This window comes from Gossypium hirsutum, chromosome A08, assembly GCF_007990345.1.
Source record: "Gossypium hirsutum isolate 1008001.06 chromosome A08, Gossypium_hirsutum_v2.1, whole genome shotgun sequence".
In the NCBI taxonomy this organism is placed as follows: Eukaryota; Viridiplantae; Streptophyta; class Magnoliopsida; order Malvales; family Malvaceae; genus Gossypium; species Gossypium hirsutum.
The window spans coordinates 107,328,902-107,351,804 of record NC_053431.1 but is presented as its reverse complement, the minus strand read 5'-3'; the positions used below and the strand labels follow the sequence as shown (position 1 = coordinate 107,351,804).

Below are 22,903 nucleotides of genomic sequence, written 5' to 3'. Positions count from 1 at the left end.
AAGAAATGTGTATTTTATTTTTATTTTTTTTAACGTTCGGGTATAAAGCCTATGGACTTCTGGTTGTAAACTCTCCTTCTTTTGACACAGAATACGCAATACAGACATATATTTATGAACACACGCAATACAGACACATTTTTTTGGCATACCAAATACAAAAAAAAGAAGGCAATCAAAAGGTGATTGGAAGCGTCTTGTATTCTTTTTCTTTGGATCGGTTCCAACTTTCTCTTTTTGTTTTGTTTTTTAGCATTACGAAGTAGAACAGAGGGTTTTCCTCGCTGCTAGGCCGTCGGTCCCCTTCGCTTCGTCGAAATCGGAGTTAAAAGCAGAATCTGTGGTTAAAATAGGCCATACTTTGAAGCCCGGAGTGCCGGACACCGCACCTTGCGGTAGGCTGGTGCTTTTTGAGAGAGAAAACAGAGGTGCAGCTAATGAAAAGGGGCTAGGGTTTGGGAGCTTTGGAAATCTAGCATAAAAAGGGGGTTTTTATACCTATGGGGATGACGTCGTTTGAGGCATACTACCGTGACCTCAAAACTGCGTCGCATAAGCCTATTCGCCTGACCTGATTCAGTTTGCTGCCCCGATGACCCGCGTGTTTTAGTGGTGAGGGATTATTTGCAATGTTGGTCCCTCCCCTTTCACGCCATGTGCAAATCAGTTTCTATTCATCTTTCTTTTTCTTTTAATTTTTCCCCACAATTCGCGTTTGTTTGCAAAGGGGTCCGAGCCTGAGCACTGCGTTTTGGGGAGCTGGGTTATTTCCAGCTTAAGTCCCTACGCATCTGTGCGTATGGCCTATTGGTCCCTATTGTCATTTTTGTTTATTTTCAAATTATCCCCTTGTTTTAGTTTAATTTTAATTAAGTTTTTTTGTTTTATAACCCAATTTTATTCTTAATCAGTTGTTCGTATTGTTTTAAATGTCTTTGGTAATTGTTATTGTTTCGTTGTAATTTTGTTTTTTTTTTGTAATGATAATATCACATTTCATATGCTCTGAATTTTTTTTACGCTATCATACATATATTTTTACTTTATATTTGAGTAAATTCTATTTCATATATATATATATATATTGTTAACTTTATGTTATTTTATTCATATGTTTTCTGAAATTTATTATTGTATTTTATTATATAATCCTATATAACACATCTTCTAAATTGTTTTTATATATGTATATGTTATAGATATCTATATTTGATATATACGTTATTAAACTTATGTATTTTATACATATAGTTTTCTTTATATATGTATACATAGGTAGGTTCTTAAAACTATTATATAATTGGTTATAAAATTAATTTAATCATGCATGTATTTCTATCTTTTTACAAATAATTGTTTTTAAAAGTTATTTATACACATATACATATAATTTGTAGATCCATTATGTTTTTAAAGATTACATCGTATTATACGTTTTTATTCTTATTATTATTTTAATATATTTTACACATATTTTCAATCTTTATTATATAAATCCTTATTTTTTTTAAAACCAATATTATTCAACGTTTTGGTACGATTTTCTAGTTTTCCTAGTTTTCCTTTTTTTTACAAATAAATTTTAAAATGCACCAATTCATTAATTCACTTGTAGCACAAATATTTGATTCATTAGGTCGTTTGTGTTTAGACATCATCTTATACTACTTTGACTTTCAAATTCTATTTCGTTTCACATATATTTTGTTGGTTGTTTTACATTGTAGCATATACGTTATTATTGCATGGTATTCATCTTATTGATATGTCGATTATTATTCATACGTGATCGAAATTGGGTTATAATTTTTAGATTAATTATGTTTAATTGCTTATTCTGCTAGTTGATTAATATTCTTATTCATCAAACATTATACCTCATATGTGCATATTACCCTATATCATCGTTTTCCACTTTGTTTTTGAAATGTGGTTTTTTGTAAAATTCAAATTTTTATGATTAATTTCGTCTCATTCCAAATCAAATTAATACGTTTTAAGCTAGTTTTATAATCATTCATTCAAAAATTCTTTAAAACGAAGACGAGATTCGATATTTGGCAATTCGTGAAATAGTGCCCTAATGTGTTGGGTTGCAATTTTGCGTTTGCTCAAAATGATCAAATATCCCTTCAAAATTTCACTCATGCCTTTTAAAAATTCTTTAAAACGAAGGCAAAGTTTGATATTTGGCAATTCGCGAGATCGTGCCCTAACATGTTGGGTTGCAATTTCTCGTTTGCTCAAAATAATCAAATGCCCCTTCGAAATTTCATTCTGGTCTTCTAGAAATCCCCTAAAACGAAGGCAATATTCGGCGTTTGATAATTCGGGAATCGTGCCCTAACGTGCTGGGTTGCAATTTCTCGTTTGCTCAAAACAATCGAATATTCGTTTAGGGTTTCACTCATGTTTATTAAAAACCTTTCAAAACAAAGGATGTTCGATGTTTGACGATTTGAGAATCGTGCCCTATCGTGCTGGGTTACGTTTTTCATTGGTTTTAAACAATCGAAGATCCCTTCGAAATTTCATTCACGTTTTCCAAAAACCCTTTAAAACGAAAGAAGTGTTCGATGTTTGGCAGTTCGGGGAATAGTGCCCTATCGTGCTGGGTTTCAATATCTCGTTTGTCCAAAATAATCGAATATCTCTCTGGAATTTCACTTGTATTTTCCAAAGTGAGGCAATGGTCAATGTTTGGAAATTCGAGGAATCGTGCCCTATTGTGCTGGGTTTCAATTTTTTTTATGGACTAAATAGTTGAGCATCCTTTTGTGATTTTCTAATTATAAATTTTCGGATGTTGAAACAAGAAGATTTTTGGAAACCAACTCAGGAGATTCAAATGTTATTAAAAAAGAACCACATTTCAAAATGTTTTTAAATCTTAGACAAAAGGACAGTATTTAATCGATTTGGTACCAATTTTGGGTGTAGTGAAGGTGCTAACCCTTCCTCATGCGTAACCGACTCCCGAACCTATTTTCTCAAAAGTCCGTAGACCAAAATCCTTGTTTTAGTGAATTAAAATACTTTATTAAAATAACCAAGTTCTTAGGTGATCCGATCACACCAAAACAAAATATCGGTGGCGACTCCATGTTTCATTTCTAAAATGTCGATTTCCCCATCTTTCTTTAATCCTCGAAAAAGGATGGTTTCAACAGCTTGGCGACTCTACTGGGGATGAAAAGAGAGTCTGGCCATAAAATTGATTATTTGTTGTCCTTCTGTCAAAGACCGAAAATTTATTTTAAAAATCATGTATCTTTCGATTACCTTTGATTATTGTTTTGGTGCGGGTCTTGTAGAATAGTACTGCATTTCATTACATGACCGCTATGGTCACACCTTCTAAGTGTGAGTAAGAAACTACACTTTTGTGAGGTTTTCACCTCCGCATGGGCTAGTGGATTGCTTCCGGGGTAAACGTACCTATGATTTCGTGCGATTTTCATCTCCGCATGGTCATTGGGAAATGTATCCCCCCGAACCGAACTCGATCTATATGAGCCTATAATGGGTGAGGATTGAGGAATCTGCTGGTTCGGGTACCTCATCCCTAGAACTAAACCACATATAGTGAACCTGAGGAGCTATCCTTGGGTAGAGCCGCGTCGAGCCTTAGTACTTACCCATATATGCGTTGTGATTATCGTTTATGTGCTTGCATTTTATCGATATTATCTGTTACTAATCTGTGTTTTGTTTTGATTGTCTTTTTTGCATGACATTGCATATTAAAGGAGGTGTTAATCCATATTCAATTACTAAATTAGAAAGTTTGACATAGAGAATGAATTTCTTAGTAAAGTCGAGGATAATGCAGCCGTTCGTGCATGGTCGGAGAGGCTACAATTCGAGAGAGGGGATAGCTTGGCAGAAGGGTATATATCGGAGTTGCAGGATTTCACTAACGTCAATGTAGTACAGAATGAGCTGCAAGAGTTGAAAGATATTTTGGCCAGTTGGGATGAAGGGATCAAGCAGTTGTTCTATCAAAGCTACGGTGATATATCCTACTTGCTAGACATTAGAGTGGACAAGAATCTATTTCGGGTTATAGTTCAGTTTTGGAATTCTGCGTACAAATGTTTCACTTTTGGATAAGTGGATTTAGTACCTACCATGGACGAATACACTACTTTGCTCAGATGTCCAAAAATTCAGGTCCGAAAGACTTATGGCCGGGTTTTTAGTACTCAGACTTTTGTGAAAAAATTGATGAGCATTTCTGGGATGAGCGAGCCTTGGGTCACTAGTCAGATTCAGCAAAAAGGAGATAGTAAGTGCATCCCTTGGGAGAATTTGGGAGATTTGATTTTGACGCATCCAGATGAAAGAAATAGGGTTGATATCTTTGCCTTAAGTATCTACGGATTGGTGATTTTTCCTAAGGCTTTGAGGCACGTGGACGAGGCAGTCATTGACTTATTTAATCAACTTGAGAAGGGAATCACGCCGGTATCGGCGATATTGGTAGAAATGTTTAGATCTTTGAGCTCATGTCGGAAGACAGGTGAAGGACGGTTCATCGGATGTGCACAATTATTGATGGCATGGTTTCACGGGCACTTTTGGAAGGTAGACAAGGTTTCCTATCGGGTTTTTTTCAAGGGTTATTCCCCGTTAAAACAAGAGGTAGCTATACAAAGGAGAGAGGATATCTCGGAGGAGAAGTGGATCGACATTCTTCAAAACCTCAAGGAGGGGGAAATCGAGTGGAGAGCTTATTGGATGGTTCTTGATGAGATCATGTACCGATGTGGTAACTTCGATTGGGTGCCATTGTTAGGAATTTGGGGAGCTACCGGGTATACTCCATTACTTGCGTTGAGGCAATATAAGTCGAGGCAGTTTGTACCCACAACCTATGGACTTGCTCAGAGTGAATTCTCGTTTAAAGGTGCTCACTATAAGAAGAGAGTTTGAAAGTTATCGGATGCTTGGAAGCAAACTTGTTGGATGAAGAGGTTAGCCGTTGGTTCCATGGTAACGCCCGAGTATATCGAGTGGTTTAAGAAGAGGGTTAATGATAATGTTCCTAAGCCAAGCTTGGAGGATGCTCGACCTATCGGGGAACAATTACAGGTCGCCCCGTCAGAATTGGAGATTATAAGGCAAGATTTCGAGAAGAAGAGTTTGGAGCTTGGGAAGAAGATCGAACAATTGGAGGAAGAAAAGATGCACTTAAAATTGGACCCTGATGTCCAGAGGTCAGAGGCTGAAAAGTGGAGAAAAGGAAAAACTAAGGCCAAAAAAGATTTACACAGTTTGAAGACATACTACAGAAGCTGCGCCTATCTATGAGGACTGCGGGTTTAGGTAAGACTTTCGAACAATGGCGCCATGAAATTCGAGAAGAAAAAGCCAATACCGACCGGTGGGAAAGGAAATTCCGAGAAGCTCAGGCACGAAACGAAGATTTAGAGAAGAGTCTGTCGGAAAGCAGAAATGAGCGAGGTGAATTAAGGGCTAGAGTGGCAGAACTCGAAAAGTCTCTGCATCAGTACCGAAACCGCAACATCGTAATGGAATTGAGGGAAAGCTTGAGCAAGATAGAAGAAATGAAAGGAAAAATAGAAGAGTTAGAGGCGTCACTGCAAAACTGTGAAATGCGGATTCAGTTTTTTGAGGCAAATGAGGATCGTTGGAAAGAGCATCTTCACCATGTGCAAGACCAAGTTTTAAACAGAGATTACCTTATGGGGGAGGCCATAACCCAGATTCGGGAAGTAGCTGACTACTTGCAGGTTCTAGCGGTACAGGTAGACACATTGAGTGTGAAGTATGAGTTGGAGTCAGATCGCCGACAAGAGCTGACCTTGTTGCTTAGAAAAATTAAAACTTTGAGTGTTAGAGCGAAATTTTATCTGTAACTCAACTTTATGTAAAGATTTTATTTTCAAGTGAAATTTTCTAAAGGCAATTGAATCAAAATTGATGCCTCCTTTGCATTCATGCATTTGCATTACATCATATCATTATGCATTAAAGGCCATAAGAGGTTTCTAATTAATTAATTAAAAATTATTTCAGTAACCTAGAAACCAACGAAAACAAACCAACCACACACCTCTACGGTACAAAAAAATCAATGGATAAGAGACTCGAGAAATTGGAGCAGATGCAAAAAGACATGCAAGAACAAATGCAGTCTCAGATGCAAGAGCAGCTAGCGAAGATTCAGCGAGAGATGAAAGAGCAAATGATGGAGTCCCAGAGGGAAATGATGAGTCAGTTATCCCAATTGCTGTTGGGAGGAACGGATAAGGGAAAGGGCCCCATGGACAAAGTTGAGCAAGCTAATGAAAACCCCCAATACCCCCCGGCTTCACTCCGACACATGTACCAGTAAAACCCAAGATTAATTTACCAAAACCATCCGTCACGATCATGTCTCAGCAGGTTCAGGCTGAAGCTTCAATACCGATGAACTTCCAAACTGGCTCAGGCTCTAACTTTGTCAACAACCCAAACTATCCGCCCATTCCAAATTTGGACGAAATTGCTGAAGAAGAAAAGGAGAGGATAGATTTGCAAAAATAGTTGAAAGAACGGTGTAGATGGCTTGAGGAGAAATTCAAAGCCATGGAGAGCGCGGATCATCATCAAGGGATTGATGCCAAGGACCTGAGTTTGGTCCCAGATTTAGTTCTTCCCCCTAAATTCAAAATGCCCAAATACGAGAAATACAATAGAACAAGTTGCCCTGAAGCTCATATCACTATGTTCTGCAGGCGAATGACGGGATATGTTAACAATGACCAGCTATTAATCCACTGCTTTCAAGATAGTCTGGTCGGGGCGGCATCTAAGTGGTACAACCAATTAAACTGCTCTAAAATTAACTCGTGGAAGGACCGGGCTCAGGCCTTTATGAAGCAATACAATCATGTGACGGACATGACCCCTGACAGAATCAGTCTCCAGAACATGGAGAAGAAATCGAATGAAAGCTTCAGATAGTACGCACAAAGGTGGAGAGAGGTGGTCATACAAGTTCAGCCGCCACTTCTAGAAAAGGAGACGACAATACTCTTTATCAACACCTTGAAAGCCCCTTTTATCACTCATATGTTAGGAGGCGCCACAAAAAGCTTCTCCGACATAGTGATGACGGGGGAAAGGATCGAAAATGCTGTGAGGAGCGGCAAGATAGAATCGGGAGAGAGTGCTAGGAAGTCAGCCTCGAGGAAAAGAGACAATGAAATGAACAACACGAGCACATTCAACAAGGGTCAGTCCAAGTCATTCACCGTAAATCAACCCAAGACGGTGACCACCAATCAGCAAAGCTCTGTAAGATAAGAATCCAACACGAGGGAGAACACAGAAAGGCCACAATTCACCCCTAAACCCATGACGTATAGAGAGTTGTACCAGAACCTGTTCAATGCTCATGTGGTGTCCCCTTTCTACCTGAAGCCACTACAGCCTTCGTATCCCAAATGGTATGACACAAACGCCCAATGTGAATACCACGCGGGAATCACCGGGCAATCTATCGAAAACTGCACTACGTTTAAGAAAGTAGTCGAAAGACTCATTAAGATAGGGATCGTGAGATTTGACGACCCAGCCGCACCCAATGTAGCAGGAAACCCACTCCCCAATCATACCGACCAAGGATTGAATGGGATAAGTGAAGGTAGGAATAAGAAGACCAAGTATGAGGTGGCAGAAGTTAAGACCCCGTTGAGGCGGGTATGGAAAGAGATGACCAAGAGAGGATTGATAGCGTAGGATTTGAGGGAAGAATCCGAAGAAGAGAGAAACTACTGTGAGTTTCACGACGAGGTGGGGAATGAAATCTAAGATTGTGTGGAGTTCAAAGCCTTAGTGCAAAACATGATGAACAATAAGGAAATTGAGTTTTATGAAGAAGCCAAAAACCCTGTAGAGGGAGATATATGCGTATCGGAGGGAGAATCGATGGTACAGAATCGAACATCTAACTATCCCATGGTTATCATATCGAGACCCAAAAATAATGAAGCTGGAGTTCAAATGCCACCGAGGGTCATAATCCAAAGACCTGCAGTCTTTCCCTACAAAGACAACAAAAATGTCCCATGGAATTATGATTGCAACATGACGATTCCAGGAAAGGAAAACCTAGTGGATACTTTAAAAGAGGGTCAAGACAGGGGCTCCTATACACATAGCAGGAGACATTACAATGAAGTAAATGAAGAGGCACAACCAACAAAAGGAAAAGCCCCAGTGGTTGAGGAAATGAAGGAAAAAGCAACCAAACCTATTAACGAGCCAGTTAACGAAGAGGAGGCCAAGGAGTTTTTAAAATTCCTAAAACATAGCAAATACAGTGTGGTGGAACGGCTACGTAAACAACCGGCTCGCATCTCGGTGCTGGCCTTACTTCTAAGCTCGGAAGTTCAACGCAGCGCGTTGATGAAGGTCTTGAATGAGACATATGTTGCCAACGATATCTCCGTTAACAAGCTAGACCGTTTGGTTAGCAACATAAGTGCTGACAACTATATCTTTTTTAATGACGACAAGATACCACTCGGTGGCATGGGGTCAACTAAAGCCTTGCACATTACCATGCTCTGCAAAGGGTATACGCTGCTGGGCGTACTGATTGACAACGGATCGCCTTTGAACATCCTACCATTGACTACACTTAACAGATTACCTATAAACAGCTCTCACATGAAGGAGTTCCAGAATATAGTGAAAGCATTTGACGACACAGAGAGAAAGGTGATGGGCAGAATCGAGGTACCTCTTCAGATCGGGCCAAACACATATGAGGTGAATTTCCTAGTAATGGATATCAAGCTCTCATATAATTTCTTATTGGGGAGGCCCTGGATACATTCAGCTGGGGCAGTGCCTTCCTCGTTGCATCAAAAGTTGAAGCTGGTATCAAAGGGGAGATTGATAACGATCAATGTTGAAGAGGATATCATTGCAACTGTGAGCAATAATGCACCCTATTTGGAGACAAATGACGAAGCAATCGAATGCTTATTTCGGTCTTTAGAATTTGTTAATGCAACCTTCATCGCCGAGGTAAGCAAGATTCTGGTGCCAAAATTGTCAAAAACCATGAGGATGAGCCTACAGTTGACGATTGGAAAAGGGGCCCTACCCGAAGGAGGATTTGGGAGACATCTACAAGGAAGGATTGAAACGCCAATGCTGAAGAACAAGAGAGACTGCTTTGGCTTAGGATTTAAGCCAGATGTGAAACAAAGGAGAAGGGACCTGGAAAAGAAGCAGGAGAGAAGGAGAGCACGGTTAACAAGAGAGGAAATGAAATGGGAACCAATGATATTCCCCCATATATCAAAAACTTTTGTGTCCGGGGGAATCATTTATCCCGAGAGGGGCACGCCAAGAAAAGAAGTAATAGAGGAGAGGTTGGAAAGATTGGACATCAACGCCACATACGATGAAGAAGCTGGAGGAGAAAATTTGTCAAGCATTTGCCCCTATGCACCTGGAAGTGTTCTGGATAACTGGACTGCGGAAGAGATTCCTGTAGTTTTTAGAACTGATTCAGAGTAATGTCCAAAACACACTTATTGCTCTAGGCCTAGGAGTAATAAGAATCTTTTGTGAAATAGGTTGATGTTTAAAAACGTTATTTCAATAAAATGCACGGTTATTATCATTTTTGAGCAAACGATCTTTCATCCTTTCAATTTCATTCAGAACCATACAAATGATTACTTTCGGATTCTTTTATTCTTTAAACATTCTAAATATTCTTTCATTCGTAATTCATAATCATACCACAAATAAATGTTTCGAATTCTTTTGATTCTTTGTATCTGCCTTCATCCTCATAACAGGTCCCCAGATATCAATGACACGAGTGACACTGCTAGCGACTCAGAATTTCCTTTTGAGTGAGATGTGTGTATGGAGGATCCTCGGGATTTTGAGGATGACCAAGGCTGTAACCTATTTCTTGATTTGTTGAGAATGGTAGAACAAGACGAGAAATAGATCCTACCTCACAAAGAATCAGTTGAAATTGTGAGCTTAGGAGAAGGACAAGAGGTAAGGATCGGAACATGTATCACTACGGAGATGAAGCGATACCTCATTGAATTACTTCAAGAATTCAAAGATGTCTTCGTATGGTCATACCAAGATATGCCCGGGTTGGACACTGACATCGTGGTGCATCGACTCCCCATAAAAGAAGGGTGTAAGCCAGTTCAGCAAAAACTCCGAAGAATGAGGCCCGATGTCTTGCTAAAAATAAAAGAAGTGGTTAGAAAGCTGTTCGACGCCGGATTCCTGAAGGTGGTAAAATACTCAAATTGGGTGGCCAACATCGTCCTCATCCCTAAGAAAGATGGAAAAGTGTGAATGTGTGTGGACTACAGAGATTTGAATAAAGCCAGCCCGAATGACAATTTCTCACTGCCTCATATTGACACCCTAGTGGACAACACGGCAGGACACTCATTGTTTTCATTCATGGATAGTTTTTCCTGATATAACCAGATCAAGATGCATCCTGAAGATATGGAGAAGACCAGGTTTGTAACCATGTCGGGGATGTTCTGTTACAAAGTGATGCCATTTGGACTGAAAAATGCGGGGGCAACTTACCAAAGAGCCATGGTAACTCTGTTTCACGACATGATGCATAAAGAAATAGAGGTTTATATGGATAATATGATTGCAAAGTCTTGGACGGAGAAGGAGCACATACAAGTCTTGAGGAAATTGTTCTCGAGGTTGAGGAAGTTTGAGCTAAAACTCAACCCAGCCAAATGTACCTTCGGAGCCAAGTCTGGAAAGTTGCTCGAATTCGTGGTCAGTGAGAAAAGGATTGAGATCGATCCAGACAAAGTCAAAGCCATACAAGAGTTATCTCCGTCGCGTACCCAGAAAGAGGTTCGAGGTTTTCTAGGAAGATTAAATTACATCGCTTGGTTCATTTCACAACTAACCGAGAAATGTGACCCTGTCTTTCACCTTCTCAAGAAACACAACCCAGGTGAATGGGATGAAGAATGCCAAAGGGCTTTCAACAAGGTCAAACAGTACTTATCCAATGCTCCGGTGCTAACACCACCTAACCCCGATAAGCTATTGATACTGTATTTGGCAGTATTTGAGAATTTCATGGGGTGCGTATTAGGTCAACAAGATGAGTCAGAAAGGAAAGAAAAAGCTATTTACTACCTTAGTAAGAAGTTCACTAACTATGAAACAAGGTACCCGCTGATAGAGAAGTTGTGTTGTGCCCTAATTTGGACAATCTGAAGGCTGAGGCAGTATATGTTGTATCACACTACTTGGCTCATCTCAAAATTGGATCCTTTAAAGTATATGATGGAGTCAACCGCTTTGAATGGAAGGATGGCCCGATGGCAGATTTTGCTCTCTGATTTTGACATTGTCTATGTGAACCAGAAAGCCGTAAAAGGGAGTGCAATAGCAGACTTTTTGGCCAGTAGAGCTTTGGAAGACTACGAGCCTCTGAACTTCGACTTCCCGAATGAAGACCTAATGTGTGTTGCGACCGCTGAAGAAGGTGATCCAGAAGAACTTCTTTGGAAACTAAACTTCGATGGGGTGTCAAATGCTGTAGGTAATGGAATTGGGGCAGTCTTGGTGTCCCCAAATGGAGATCATTATCCATTCACTTGTAAATTGGATTTTGATTGCACGAATAACATGGCAGAATACGAAGCCTGCATCATGGGAATCCGTGCAGCCATAGAACGCAAGATTAAAATGCTAGAGGTGTATGGGGATTCTGCGCTAGTGATTTATCAACTCAAGGGAGAATAGGAGACCAGAGACCCCAAGTTGATCGATTATCAAAAACTGATCCTAGAATTGGTTAAAGAGTTTGAGGACATTACCTTCCACTACCTTCCACGAGACGAAAATCAGATGGCTGATGCTTTGGCTACCTTAGCTTCCATGATCAGGGTGAACAAACAAGAAGATGTCAAAACCCATCCGGATGAGCAATTATGAAACTCTGGCCCACTGTTATAATATTGGAGAAGGCGAAGAAAAAGATGATCACCCTTGGTATCTCGATATATTGCAATACGTGAAGAATCCTGAATACCCGGACCAAGCAAGCGAGAATGACAAAAGAACGCTGAGAAGATTGGCCATCGACTACGTCTTAGATGGGGAGATCCTATACAAAAGGAGAAAGGATCAGGTGCTATTAAGATGCGTAGACGCTATAGAAGCTAAGAAAATCTTGGAAGAAGTCCATGAAGGCGTCTGTGGGACACACGCTAATGGTTTTACAATGGCCAGGCAAATTATGAGATTCGGGTACTATTGGTCTACCATGGAAGGAGACTGTGTCAATATTCCAAGAGATGCCATAAGTGCCAAATCTACGGAGACAAAATTCATGTGCCTCCTTCACCGCTGCATGTCATGGTTTCCCCATGGCCATTCTCCATGTGAGGCATGGATGTGATTGGACCAATATCACCGAAAGCTTCCAATGGGCATCGGTTCATCTTTGTGGTTATCGACTACTTCACCAAATGGGTAGAAGCCACCTCATATGCTAGTGTTACAAAGTTAGCAGTGAGTAGGTTCCTGAAAAAAGAAATCATATGTCGATATGGAATGCCTAAGAGGATCATATCTGACAATGCATTAAACTTGAACAACAGTACAATAGCGGAAGTCTGCAGCCAATTTAAGATCAGACATCACAACTCGTCACCATATCGTCTGAAGATGAATGGGGCAGTGGAAGCAGCCAATAAAAATATTAAGAAAATCGTGGGGAAGATGACCGAGACCTACAGAGATTGGCATGAGAAGTTACCGTTTGCCCTCTTTGCTTATCGAACATCAGTCAGAACCTCAACTGGGGCAACCCCTTTCTCTTTAGTCAACGGAACGGAAGCGGTGTTGCCGATCGAAGTTGAGATCCCGTCCCTTTGAGTGTTGTCGAAGTTAAAGTTGGAAGAAACTGAGTGGATCCAGTCTCGATATGATCAATTGAACCTAATTGAGGAAAAGAGGCTAAGAGCTATCCGTCATGGTCAGATGTACCAAAAGCGAATGGTGCGAGCTTATGACAAAAAGGTTTGCCGTACAGAATTCCACGAAGGAGACCTGGTTTTGAAAAAGATCCTTCCCATACAGAAGGATTTTCGAGGGATATGGATGCCTAATTGGGAAGGGCCTTACGTGGTGAAGAAAGCTTTCTCCGGATGATCATTAATTCTAGCCGAGATGGACGGCAGAAACTTGCCCAATCCTGTAAACTCAGATTCGATCAAGAAGTATTTTACCTAAAGAAAGAGAGGCCAGAGTGGAAACCCGCAAAGGGCGCTCTGAAATCTGGAAAAAAAAAAGATGGAGAGGCCAAGGTGAAAACCCGCAAAGGGCACTTTGAGACCAAAGGGGCTTTTGAGTTGAAAACCCGAAAACGGGCAGCTCAAATTTTGAATATGGGGCATATGGTAGCCTTTTCCCCCTGAAATCAGCAAGACAGAAGAATAGTACACCTTGGAGCATCAACAAAATACATAGGATCTCCTGAATACACATTCGGTTCGAAGGAGCCTTTGAGAAATTGGAATAGTGAAACTCGTGCTGCGATATCTAGGGCACCTCTTTTCTCATACTTATTTTTTGCTTTAGCAAATTTGCTATCTTGTTTGATGTATTCACTTCGAGTTTTACTCAATTAAATTCCACTTAGTCCCTTATGATAATCTCTTTCGAGCATTTTTGTTGAAATCGCGATTTTTGACATGTAATATTCACACAAAAGATGTTATGCATATTACTCTGAAAAGTCTCTAAATAGTACAAGGACCTGAAACAGGGCCACTAGTCAGGACTGGCTAGGTTCAAAATTTGAAACATTCGAAAAAGAAGAGCCCTAATTGTGACTATCTCTTCAAATTTTCTATCGAAGATAATGGGTAAGCAAGAGGGCGTGATAGCACATCAATGATAGAACCCAGGCGAATTATGAGCAATGATAACTTAAGCGTTTAAAAAGGAATCCCAGGCGAATTATGAGCAATGATAACTTAAGCGTTTAAAAAGGAATCACTCTCATGACATTTCTACATTCATAATCATTCATTTAGTTAGAAGCACTTGATTCATTTCGATCATAGCATTCTAATTATTTGACATAAACACCACATCTAGTTAGGGACATTTGGTTCATTTTGATCATGGCACCCTAATTATTTGGCATACACAGATACACGAAACCAATTCTACAAATCAGGTCTTTAGAAGACGGTGTAGCAACATCGACTAATCCTACAGATCTCGTTTCCCTGAGTTTGCAGTGGGGCAGATCAAAGACGGTGAATCTAGGCTTCCTGAAATTGCAGTGAAGCAGATTTAAGCCACTAACCTACCTCCCTAAAGTTGTAGCGGAGTAGGCTGAAATTTTAGATCTCGTTTCCCTGAAGTTGCAGTGGAGCAGATCGAAGACGGTGAATCTAGGCTTCCTGAAATTGCAGTGAAGCAGATTTAAGCCGCCAAACTAACTCCATAAAGTTGTAGTGGAGTAGGCTGAAATTTTAGATCTTGTTTCCCTGAAGTTGCAGAGGAGCAGATCCAAGTCACAATCCTTATCTCTTTGAAGTTGCAGTAGAGCAGGATAAAAACACTCGAACCATGTCTCCTTGAAGTTGCAGTGGAGCGTATTGAAGCTACTTGAAGAAAAGAAGCAGCAAGAAATCGGGACCCAGCAGGTTCCGACAAAATTGGGCCATTTATAGTCTTTGCTCCATTCTCGTTACACGACAATGAGTAAAGAGGGGCAGCTGTAATGACAAATTTTGGCCCGGCCCATGCATACACAAAATAAAAATAATAATAATAAACCATAAACATAAAACCCAAATAAATTATAACAGTCCAGTAATCAATGTCCTTTTTTACAACCCAAAGACTGACCCAATACTCGAATTGAGCCCAAACTGCCCAGATGCTAAACAAATTTCGCCAAACCCTAGCCCTATTAGCAGATGCGCCGCAACCATTCAGCCTCCAAGCGTCGTACAACGCCTCCAGCAACCACGCCAAGCCTCCGTACCCTCCAGCAGTGATGCGCCAACTCCCGTACACATGCCAGCACATAGCCTGTACTCTGTACCTGCGAAAGGGAACAAACAAAAGCAGCAAAATACAAAGAAAGAAAAGTGTATTTTATTTTTATTTTTTTAACGTTCGGCTATAAAGCCTATGGATTTCTGGTTGTAAACTCTCCTTTTTTTTGACACGGAATAGGCAATACCGACATATATTTACGAACACACGCAATATAGACACATTTTTTTGGCATACCAAATACAAAAAAAAGGCAATCAAAAGGTGATTGGAAGCGTCTTGTATTCTTTTTCTTTGGATCGGCTCCATCTTTCTCTTTTTGTTTTGTTTTTTAGCATTAAGAATTAAAACAGAGGGTTTACCTCACTGCTAGGCCGTCGGTCCCCTTCGCTTCGTCGAAATCGGAGTTAGAAGCAAATCTGTGGCTAAAATAGGCCATACTTCGAAGCCCAGAGTGTCGGACACCACACCTTGCTGCGGGCTGGTGCTTTTTGAGGGAGAAAACAGAGGAGCAGCTGATGAAAAGGGGCTAGGGTTTGGGAGCTTTAGAAATCTGGCATGAAAGGGGGTTTTTATACCTGTGGGGACGACGTCCTTTGAGGCTTACTACCGTGACCTCAAAACGTCGTCACATAAGCCTGTTCACCCGAGCCGATCAGGTTTGCTGCCCCGACGACCCACGTGTTTTTGCGGTGAGGGATTATTTGCAATGTTGGTCCCTCCCCTTTCACGCCATGTGCAAATCAGTTTCTATTCATCTTTCTTTTTCTTTTAATTTTTCCCCACAATTCGCGTTTGTTTGCAAAGGGGTCCGAGCCTGAGCACTGCATTTTGGGGAGCTGGGTTAGTTCCTGCTTAAGTCCCAACGCATCTGTGCGTATGGCCTATTGGTCCCCATTGTCATTTTTGTTTATTTTCAAATTATCCCCTTGTTTTAGTTTAATTTTAATTAAGTTTTTTTGTTTTATAACCCAATTTTATTCTTAATCAGTTGTTTGTATTGTTTTAAATGTCTTTGGTAATTGTTATTGTTTCGTTGTAATTTTGTTTTTTTTTTGTAATGATAATATCACATTTCATATGCTTTGAATTTTTTTTACGCAATCATACATATATTTTTACTTTATATTTGAGTAAATTCTATTTCATATATATATATTATTAACTTTATGTTATTTTATTCATATGTTTTCTTAAATTTATTATTGTATTTTATTATATAATCCTATATAACACATCTTCTAAATTGTTTTTATATATGTATATGTTATAGATATCTATATTTGATATATACCTTATTAAACTTATGTATTTTATACACATAGTTTTCTTTATATATGTATACATAGGTAGCTTCTTAAAACTATTATATAATTGGTTATAAAATTAATTTAATCATGCATGTATTTCTATCTTTTTACAAATAATTGTTTTTAAAAGTTATTTATACACATATACATATAATTTGTAGATCCATTATGTTTTTAAAGATTACATCGTATTATACGTTTTTATTCTTATTATTTTAATATATTTTACACATATTTTAAATCTTTATTATATAAATCCTCATTTTTTTAAAACCAATATTATTCAACGTTTTAGTACGATTTTCGATTTAAACATTCATTTTATAATATGTATTTTAAATGATTAAGTGTATATCCCTAGTTTTTCTTTTTTTACAAATAAATTTTAAAATGCACCAATTCATTAATTCACTTGTAGCACAAATATTTGATTCATTAGGTCATTTGTGTTTAGACATCGTCTTATACTACTTTGACTTTCAAATTCTATTTCATTTCGCATATATTTTGTTGGTTGTTTTACATTGTAGCATATACGTTATTATTGCATGGTATTCATCTTATTGATATGTCGATTATTATTCATACGTGATCGAACTTGGGTTATAATTTTTAGATTAATTATGTTTAATTGCTTATTCTACTAGTTGATTAATATTCTTATTCATCAAACATTATACCTCATATGTGCATATTACCCTATATCATCGTTTTCCACTTTGTTTTTGAAATGTGGTTTTTTGTAAAATTCAAATTTTTATGATTAATTTCGTCTCATTTCAAATCAAATTAATATGTTTTAAGCTAGTTTTATAATCATTCATTCAAAAATTCTTTAAAACGAAGACGAGATTCGATATTTGGCAATTCGTGAAATAGTGCCCTAACGTGTTGGGTTGCAATTTCGCGTTTGCTCAAAATGATCGAATATCCCTTCAAAATTTCACTCATGCCTTTTAAAAATTCTTTAAAACGAAGGCAAAGTTTGATATTTGGCAATTCGCAGAATCGTGCCCTAACGTGTTGGGTTGCAATTTCTCGTTTGCTCAAAATAATCAAATACCCCTTCGAAATTTCATTCTGGTCTTCTAAAAAACCTCTAAAATGAAGGCAATATTCGGTGTTTTACAATTCGAGAATCGTGCCCTAACGTGCTGGGTTACAATTTCTCGTTTGGTCAAAACAATCGAATATTCCTTTAGGTTTTCACTCATGTTTATTAAAAACCTTTCAAAAAAAAAAGATGTTCGATATTTGACGATTTGAGAATCGTCCCCTATCGTGCTGGGTTGCGTTTTTTCATTGGTTTTAAACAATCGAAGATCCCTTCGAAATTTCATTCACGTTTTCCAAAAACCCTTTAAAACGAAAGAAGTGTTAATGTTTGGCAGTTCGGGGAATAGTGCCCTATCGTGCTGGGTTGCAATATCTCGTTTGTCCAAAATAATCGAATATCTCTCCGGAATTTCACTCGTATTTTCCAAAGTAAGGCAATGGTCAATGTTTGGAAATTCGAGGAATCGTGCCCTACTGTGCTGGGTTTCAATTTTTTTTATGGACTAAATAGTTGAGCATCCTTTTGTGATTTTCTAATTATAAATTTTCGGATGTTAAAACAAGAAGATTTTTGGAAACCAACTCAGGAGATTCAAATGTTATTAAAAAAGAACCACATTTCAAAACGTTTTTAAATCTTAGACAAAAGGATAGTATTTAATCGATTTGGTGCCAATTTTGGGCGTAGTGAGGGTGCTAATCCTTCCTCATGCGTAACCGACTCCCGAACCCATTTGCTCAAAAGTCCGTAGACTTAAATCCTTGTTTTAGTGAATTAAAATACTTTATTAAAATAACCAAGTTCTTAGGTGATCCGATCACACCAAAACAAAAGATCAGTGGTGACTCCATGTTTCATTTCTAAAATGTCGATTTCCCCGTCTTTCTTTAATCCTCAAAAAAGGATGGTTTCAACAGCTTGGCGACTCTACTGGGGATGAAAAGAGAGTCTGGCCATAAAATTGATTATTTGCTGTCCTTCTGTCAAAGACCGAAAATTTATTTTAAAAATAATGTATCTTTCTATTACCTTTGATTATTGTTTTGGTGCGGGTCTTGTAGAATAGTACTACATTTCATTGCATGACCGTTATGGTCACACCTTTTAAGTGGGAGTAAAAAACTACACTTTCGTGAGGTTTTCACCTCCGTATGGGCTAGTGGATTGCTTCCGAGGTACATCCGTACCAATGATTTCGTTAGATTTTCATCTCCATATGGTCATAGAGAAATGTATCCCCCCGAACTGAACTCGATCTATATGAGCCTATAATGGGTGATGATTGAGGAATCTGCTGGTTCGGGTACCTCATCCATAGAACTAAACCATATATAGTGAACCTTAGGAGCTATACTTGGGTAGCGCCACGTCGAGCCTTAGTACTTACCCATATATGCGTTGTGATTATCGTTTATGTGCTTCCATTTTATCGATATTATCTATTACTAGTCTGTGTTTTGTTTTTATTGTCTTTTTTGCATGACATTGCATATTAAAGGAGGTGTTAATCCATATTCAATTACTAAATTAGAAAGTTTGACATGGAGAATGAATTTCTTAGTAAAGTCGAGGATAATGCGGCCATTCGTGCATGGTCGGACAGGCTACAATCCGAGAGAGGGGATAGCTTAACAGAAGGGTATATATCGGAGTTGTAGGATTTCAATCGCGTCAATGTAGCACAGAATGAGCTGTAAGAGTTGAAAGATATTTTGGCCAGTTGGGATGAAGGGATCAAGGAGTTGTTCTATCAAAGCTATGGTGATATATCCTACTTACTAGACATTAGAGTGGACAAGCATCTATTTCGGGTTATAGTTCAGTTTTGGAATTCTACATACAAGTGTTTCACTTTTGGAGAAGTGGATTTAGTACCTACCATGGAGGAATACACTACTTTGCTCAAGTGTCCAAAAATTCAGGTCCGGAAGACTTATGCCCGGGTTTTTAGTAGTCAGACTTTCGTGAAAAAATTGATGAGCATTTCTGGGATGAGCGAGTCTTGGGTCATTGCTCGGATTCAGCAAAAAGGAGATAGTAAGTGCATCCCTTGGGAGAATTTGGGAGATTTGATTTTGACGCATCCAGATGAAAGAAAGAGGGTCGATATCTTTACCTTAAGTATCTACGGATTGGTGATTTTTCCTAAGGCTTTGAGGCACGTGGACGAGGCAGTCATTGACATATTCAATCACCTTGAGAAGGGAATCACGCCGGTATCGGCGATATTGGTAGAAACGTTCAGATCTTTGAGCTCATGTCGGAAGACGGGCGAAGGACGGTTCATTAGATATGCACAATTATTGATGGCATGGTTTCACAGGCACTTTTGGAAGGTAGACAAGGTTTCCTATTGGGTTTTTCTGAGGGTTATTCCCCGTTAAAACAAGAGGTAGCTATACACAGGAGAGAGGATATCTCAGAGAAGAAGTGGATCGACATTCTTCAGAACCTCAAAGAGGGGGAAATCTAGTGGGGAGCTTATTGGATGGTTCCTGACGAGATCATGTACCGATGTGGTAACTTCGATTGGGTGCCATTGTTAGGAATTTGGGGAGCTACCGGGTATACTCCATTACTTACGTTGAGGCAATATAAGTCGAGGCAGTTTGTACCCACAACCTATGGACTTGCTCAAAGTGAATTCTCGTTTAAAGGTGCTCACTATAAGAAAAGAGTTTGAAAGTTATCGGATGCTTGGAAGCAAACTTGTTGGATGAAGAGGTTAGCCGTTGGTTCCATGGTAACGCCCGAGTATATCGAGTGGTTTAAGAAGAGGGTTAATGATAATGTTCCTAAGCCAAGCTTGGAGGATGCTCGACCTATCGGGGAACAATTACAAGTCGCCCCTTCAGAATTGGAGATTATAAGGCAAGATTTCGAGAAGAACAGTTCGAAGCTTAGGAAGAAGATCGAACAATTGGAGGAAGAAAATATGCACTTAAAAATGGACCCTGATGTCCAGAGGTCAGAGGCTGAAAAGTGGAGAAAAGGAAAAACTAAGGCCAAAAAAGATTTAGACAGTTTGAAGACATACTACAAGAAGCTGCACCTATCTATGAGGACTGCGGGTTTAGGTAAGACTTCCGAACAATGGCACCATGAAATTCGAGAAGAAAAAGCCAATACCGACCGTGGGAAAGGAAATTCCGAGAAGCTCAGGTACGAAATGAAGATTTAGAGAAGATTTTATCGGAAAGCAGAAATGAACGAGGTGAATTAAGGGCTAGAGTGGCAGAACTCGAGAAGTCTCTGCATTAGTACCGAAACCGCAGCACAATAATAGAATTGAAGGCAAGCTTGAGCAAGCTAGAAGAAATGAAAGGAAAAATAGAAGAGTTAGAGGCGTCACTGCAAAACTGTGAAATGCGGATTCAGTTTTTCAAGGCAAACGAGGATCGTTGGAAAGAGCAGCTTCACCATGCGCAAGACCAAGTCAGAAACAGAGATTACCTTATGGGGGAGGCCATAACCCAGATTCGAGAGGTAGCTGACTACTTGCAGGTTTTAGCTGTACAGGTAGACACATTGAGCGTGAAGTATGAGTTGAAGTCAAATCGCAGACAAGAGCTAGCCTCGTTGCTTAGAAAAATTAAGACTTTGAGTGTTAGAGCGAAATTTTATCTGTAACTCAACTTTATGTAATGATTTTATTTTCAAGTGAAATTTTCTAAAGGCAATTGAATCAAAATTGATGCCTCCTTTGCATTCATGCATTTGCATTACATCATATCATTATGCATTAAAGGCCATAAGAGGTTTCTAATTAATTAATTAAAAATTATTTCAGTAACCTGGAAACCAACGAAAACCAACCAACCACGCACCCCTACGATACAAAAAAATCAATGGATAAGAGACTCGAGAAATTAAAGCAGATGCAAAAAGACATTCAAGAACAAATACAGTCTCAGATGCAAGAGCAGCTAGCGAAGATTCAGCGAGAGATGAAAGAGAAAATGATGGAGTCCCAGAGGGAAATAATGAATCAGTTATCCCAATTGATGTTGGGAGGAACGGATAAGGGAAAGGGCCCCATGGACAAAGTTGAGCAAACTAATGAAGACCCCCAATACCCCCCGGCTTCACTCCGACACATGTACCAGTAAAACCCGAGATTAATCTACCAAAACCATCCGTCACGATCATGCCTCAGTAGGTTCCGAATGAAGCTTCAATACCGATGAACTTCCAAATTGGCTCATGCTCTAACTTTGTCAACAACCTAAACTATCCGCCCATTCCCGATTTGGACGAAATTGCTGAAGAAGAAAAGGCGAGGATAGATTTGCAAAAACAGTTGGAAAAACGGTGTCGATGGCTTGAGGAGAAATTCAAAGACATGGAGAGCGCGGATCATCATCAAGGGATTGATGCCAAGGACCTGAGTTTGGTCCCAGATTTAGTTCTTCCCCTTAAATTCAAAATGCCCGAATTCGAGAAATACAATGGAACAAGTTGCCCTAAAGCTCATATCACTATGTTCTGCAGGCGAATGACGGGATATGTTAACAATGACCAGCTATTAATCCACTAGTTTCAAGATAGTCTTCTCGGGGCGGCGTCTAAGTGGTACAACCAATTAAGCCGCTCTAAAATTAACTCGTGGAAAGACCTGGCTCAGGCCTTTATGAAGCAATACAATCATGTGACGGACATGACCCCTGACAGAATCAGTCTCCAGAACATGGAGAAGAAATCGAATGAAAGCTTCAGATAGTACGCACAAAGGTGGAGAGTGGTGGTCATACAAGTTCAGCCGCCACTTCTAGAAAAGGAGACGACAATGCTCTTTATCAACACCTTGAAAGCCCCTTTTATCACTCATATGTTAGGAGGTGCCACAAAAAGCTTCTCCGACTTAGTGATGACGGGGGAAATGATCGAAAATGCTGTGAGGAGCGGCAAGATAGAATCGGGAGAGAGTGCCAGAAAGTCAGCCCCGAGGAAAAGAGTCAATGAAATGAACAACACGAGTACATTCAACAAGGGTCAGTCCAAGTCATTCACCATAAATCAACCCAAGATGGTGACCACCAATCATCAAAGCTCTGTAAGACAAGAATCCAATGCGAGGGAGAACACAGAAATGCCACAATTCACCCCTATACCCATGACGTATAAGGAGTTGTACCAGAACCTGTTCAACGCTCATGTGGTGTCCCCTTTCTACCTGAAGCCACTACAGCCCCCGTATCCAAAATGGTATGACACAAACGCCCAATATGAATACCACACGGGAATCACCGGGCACTCTATCGAAAACTGCACTACCTTTAAGAAAGTAGTCGAAAGACTTATTAAGATAGGGATCGTGAGATTTGACGACCCAGCCGCACCCAATGTAGTAGGAAACCCACTCCCCAATCATACCGACCAAGGAGTGAATGGGATAAGTGAAGGTAGGAATAAGAAGACCAAGTATGAGGTGGCAGAAGTTAAGACCCCGTTGAGGCGGGTATGG

At 39.5% G+C, this 22,903-nt stretch overlaps 1 protein-coding gene across 1 annotated transcript; it reads left to right on the top strand.

Moving 5' to 3' along the window:
* The first annotated feature begins 5,309 nt into the window (after positions 1-5,309).
* LOC107929645 (tropomyosin-1-like) lies at positions 5,310-5,882 on the top strand. Its single transcript, XM_016861138.1, has one exon. It carries the CDS (start codon positions 5,310-5,312, stop codon positions 5,880-5,882), a length of 573 nt encoding a protein of 190 aa, XP_016716627.1.
* The last annotated feature ends 17,021 nt before the right edge of the window (positions 5,883-22,903 follow it).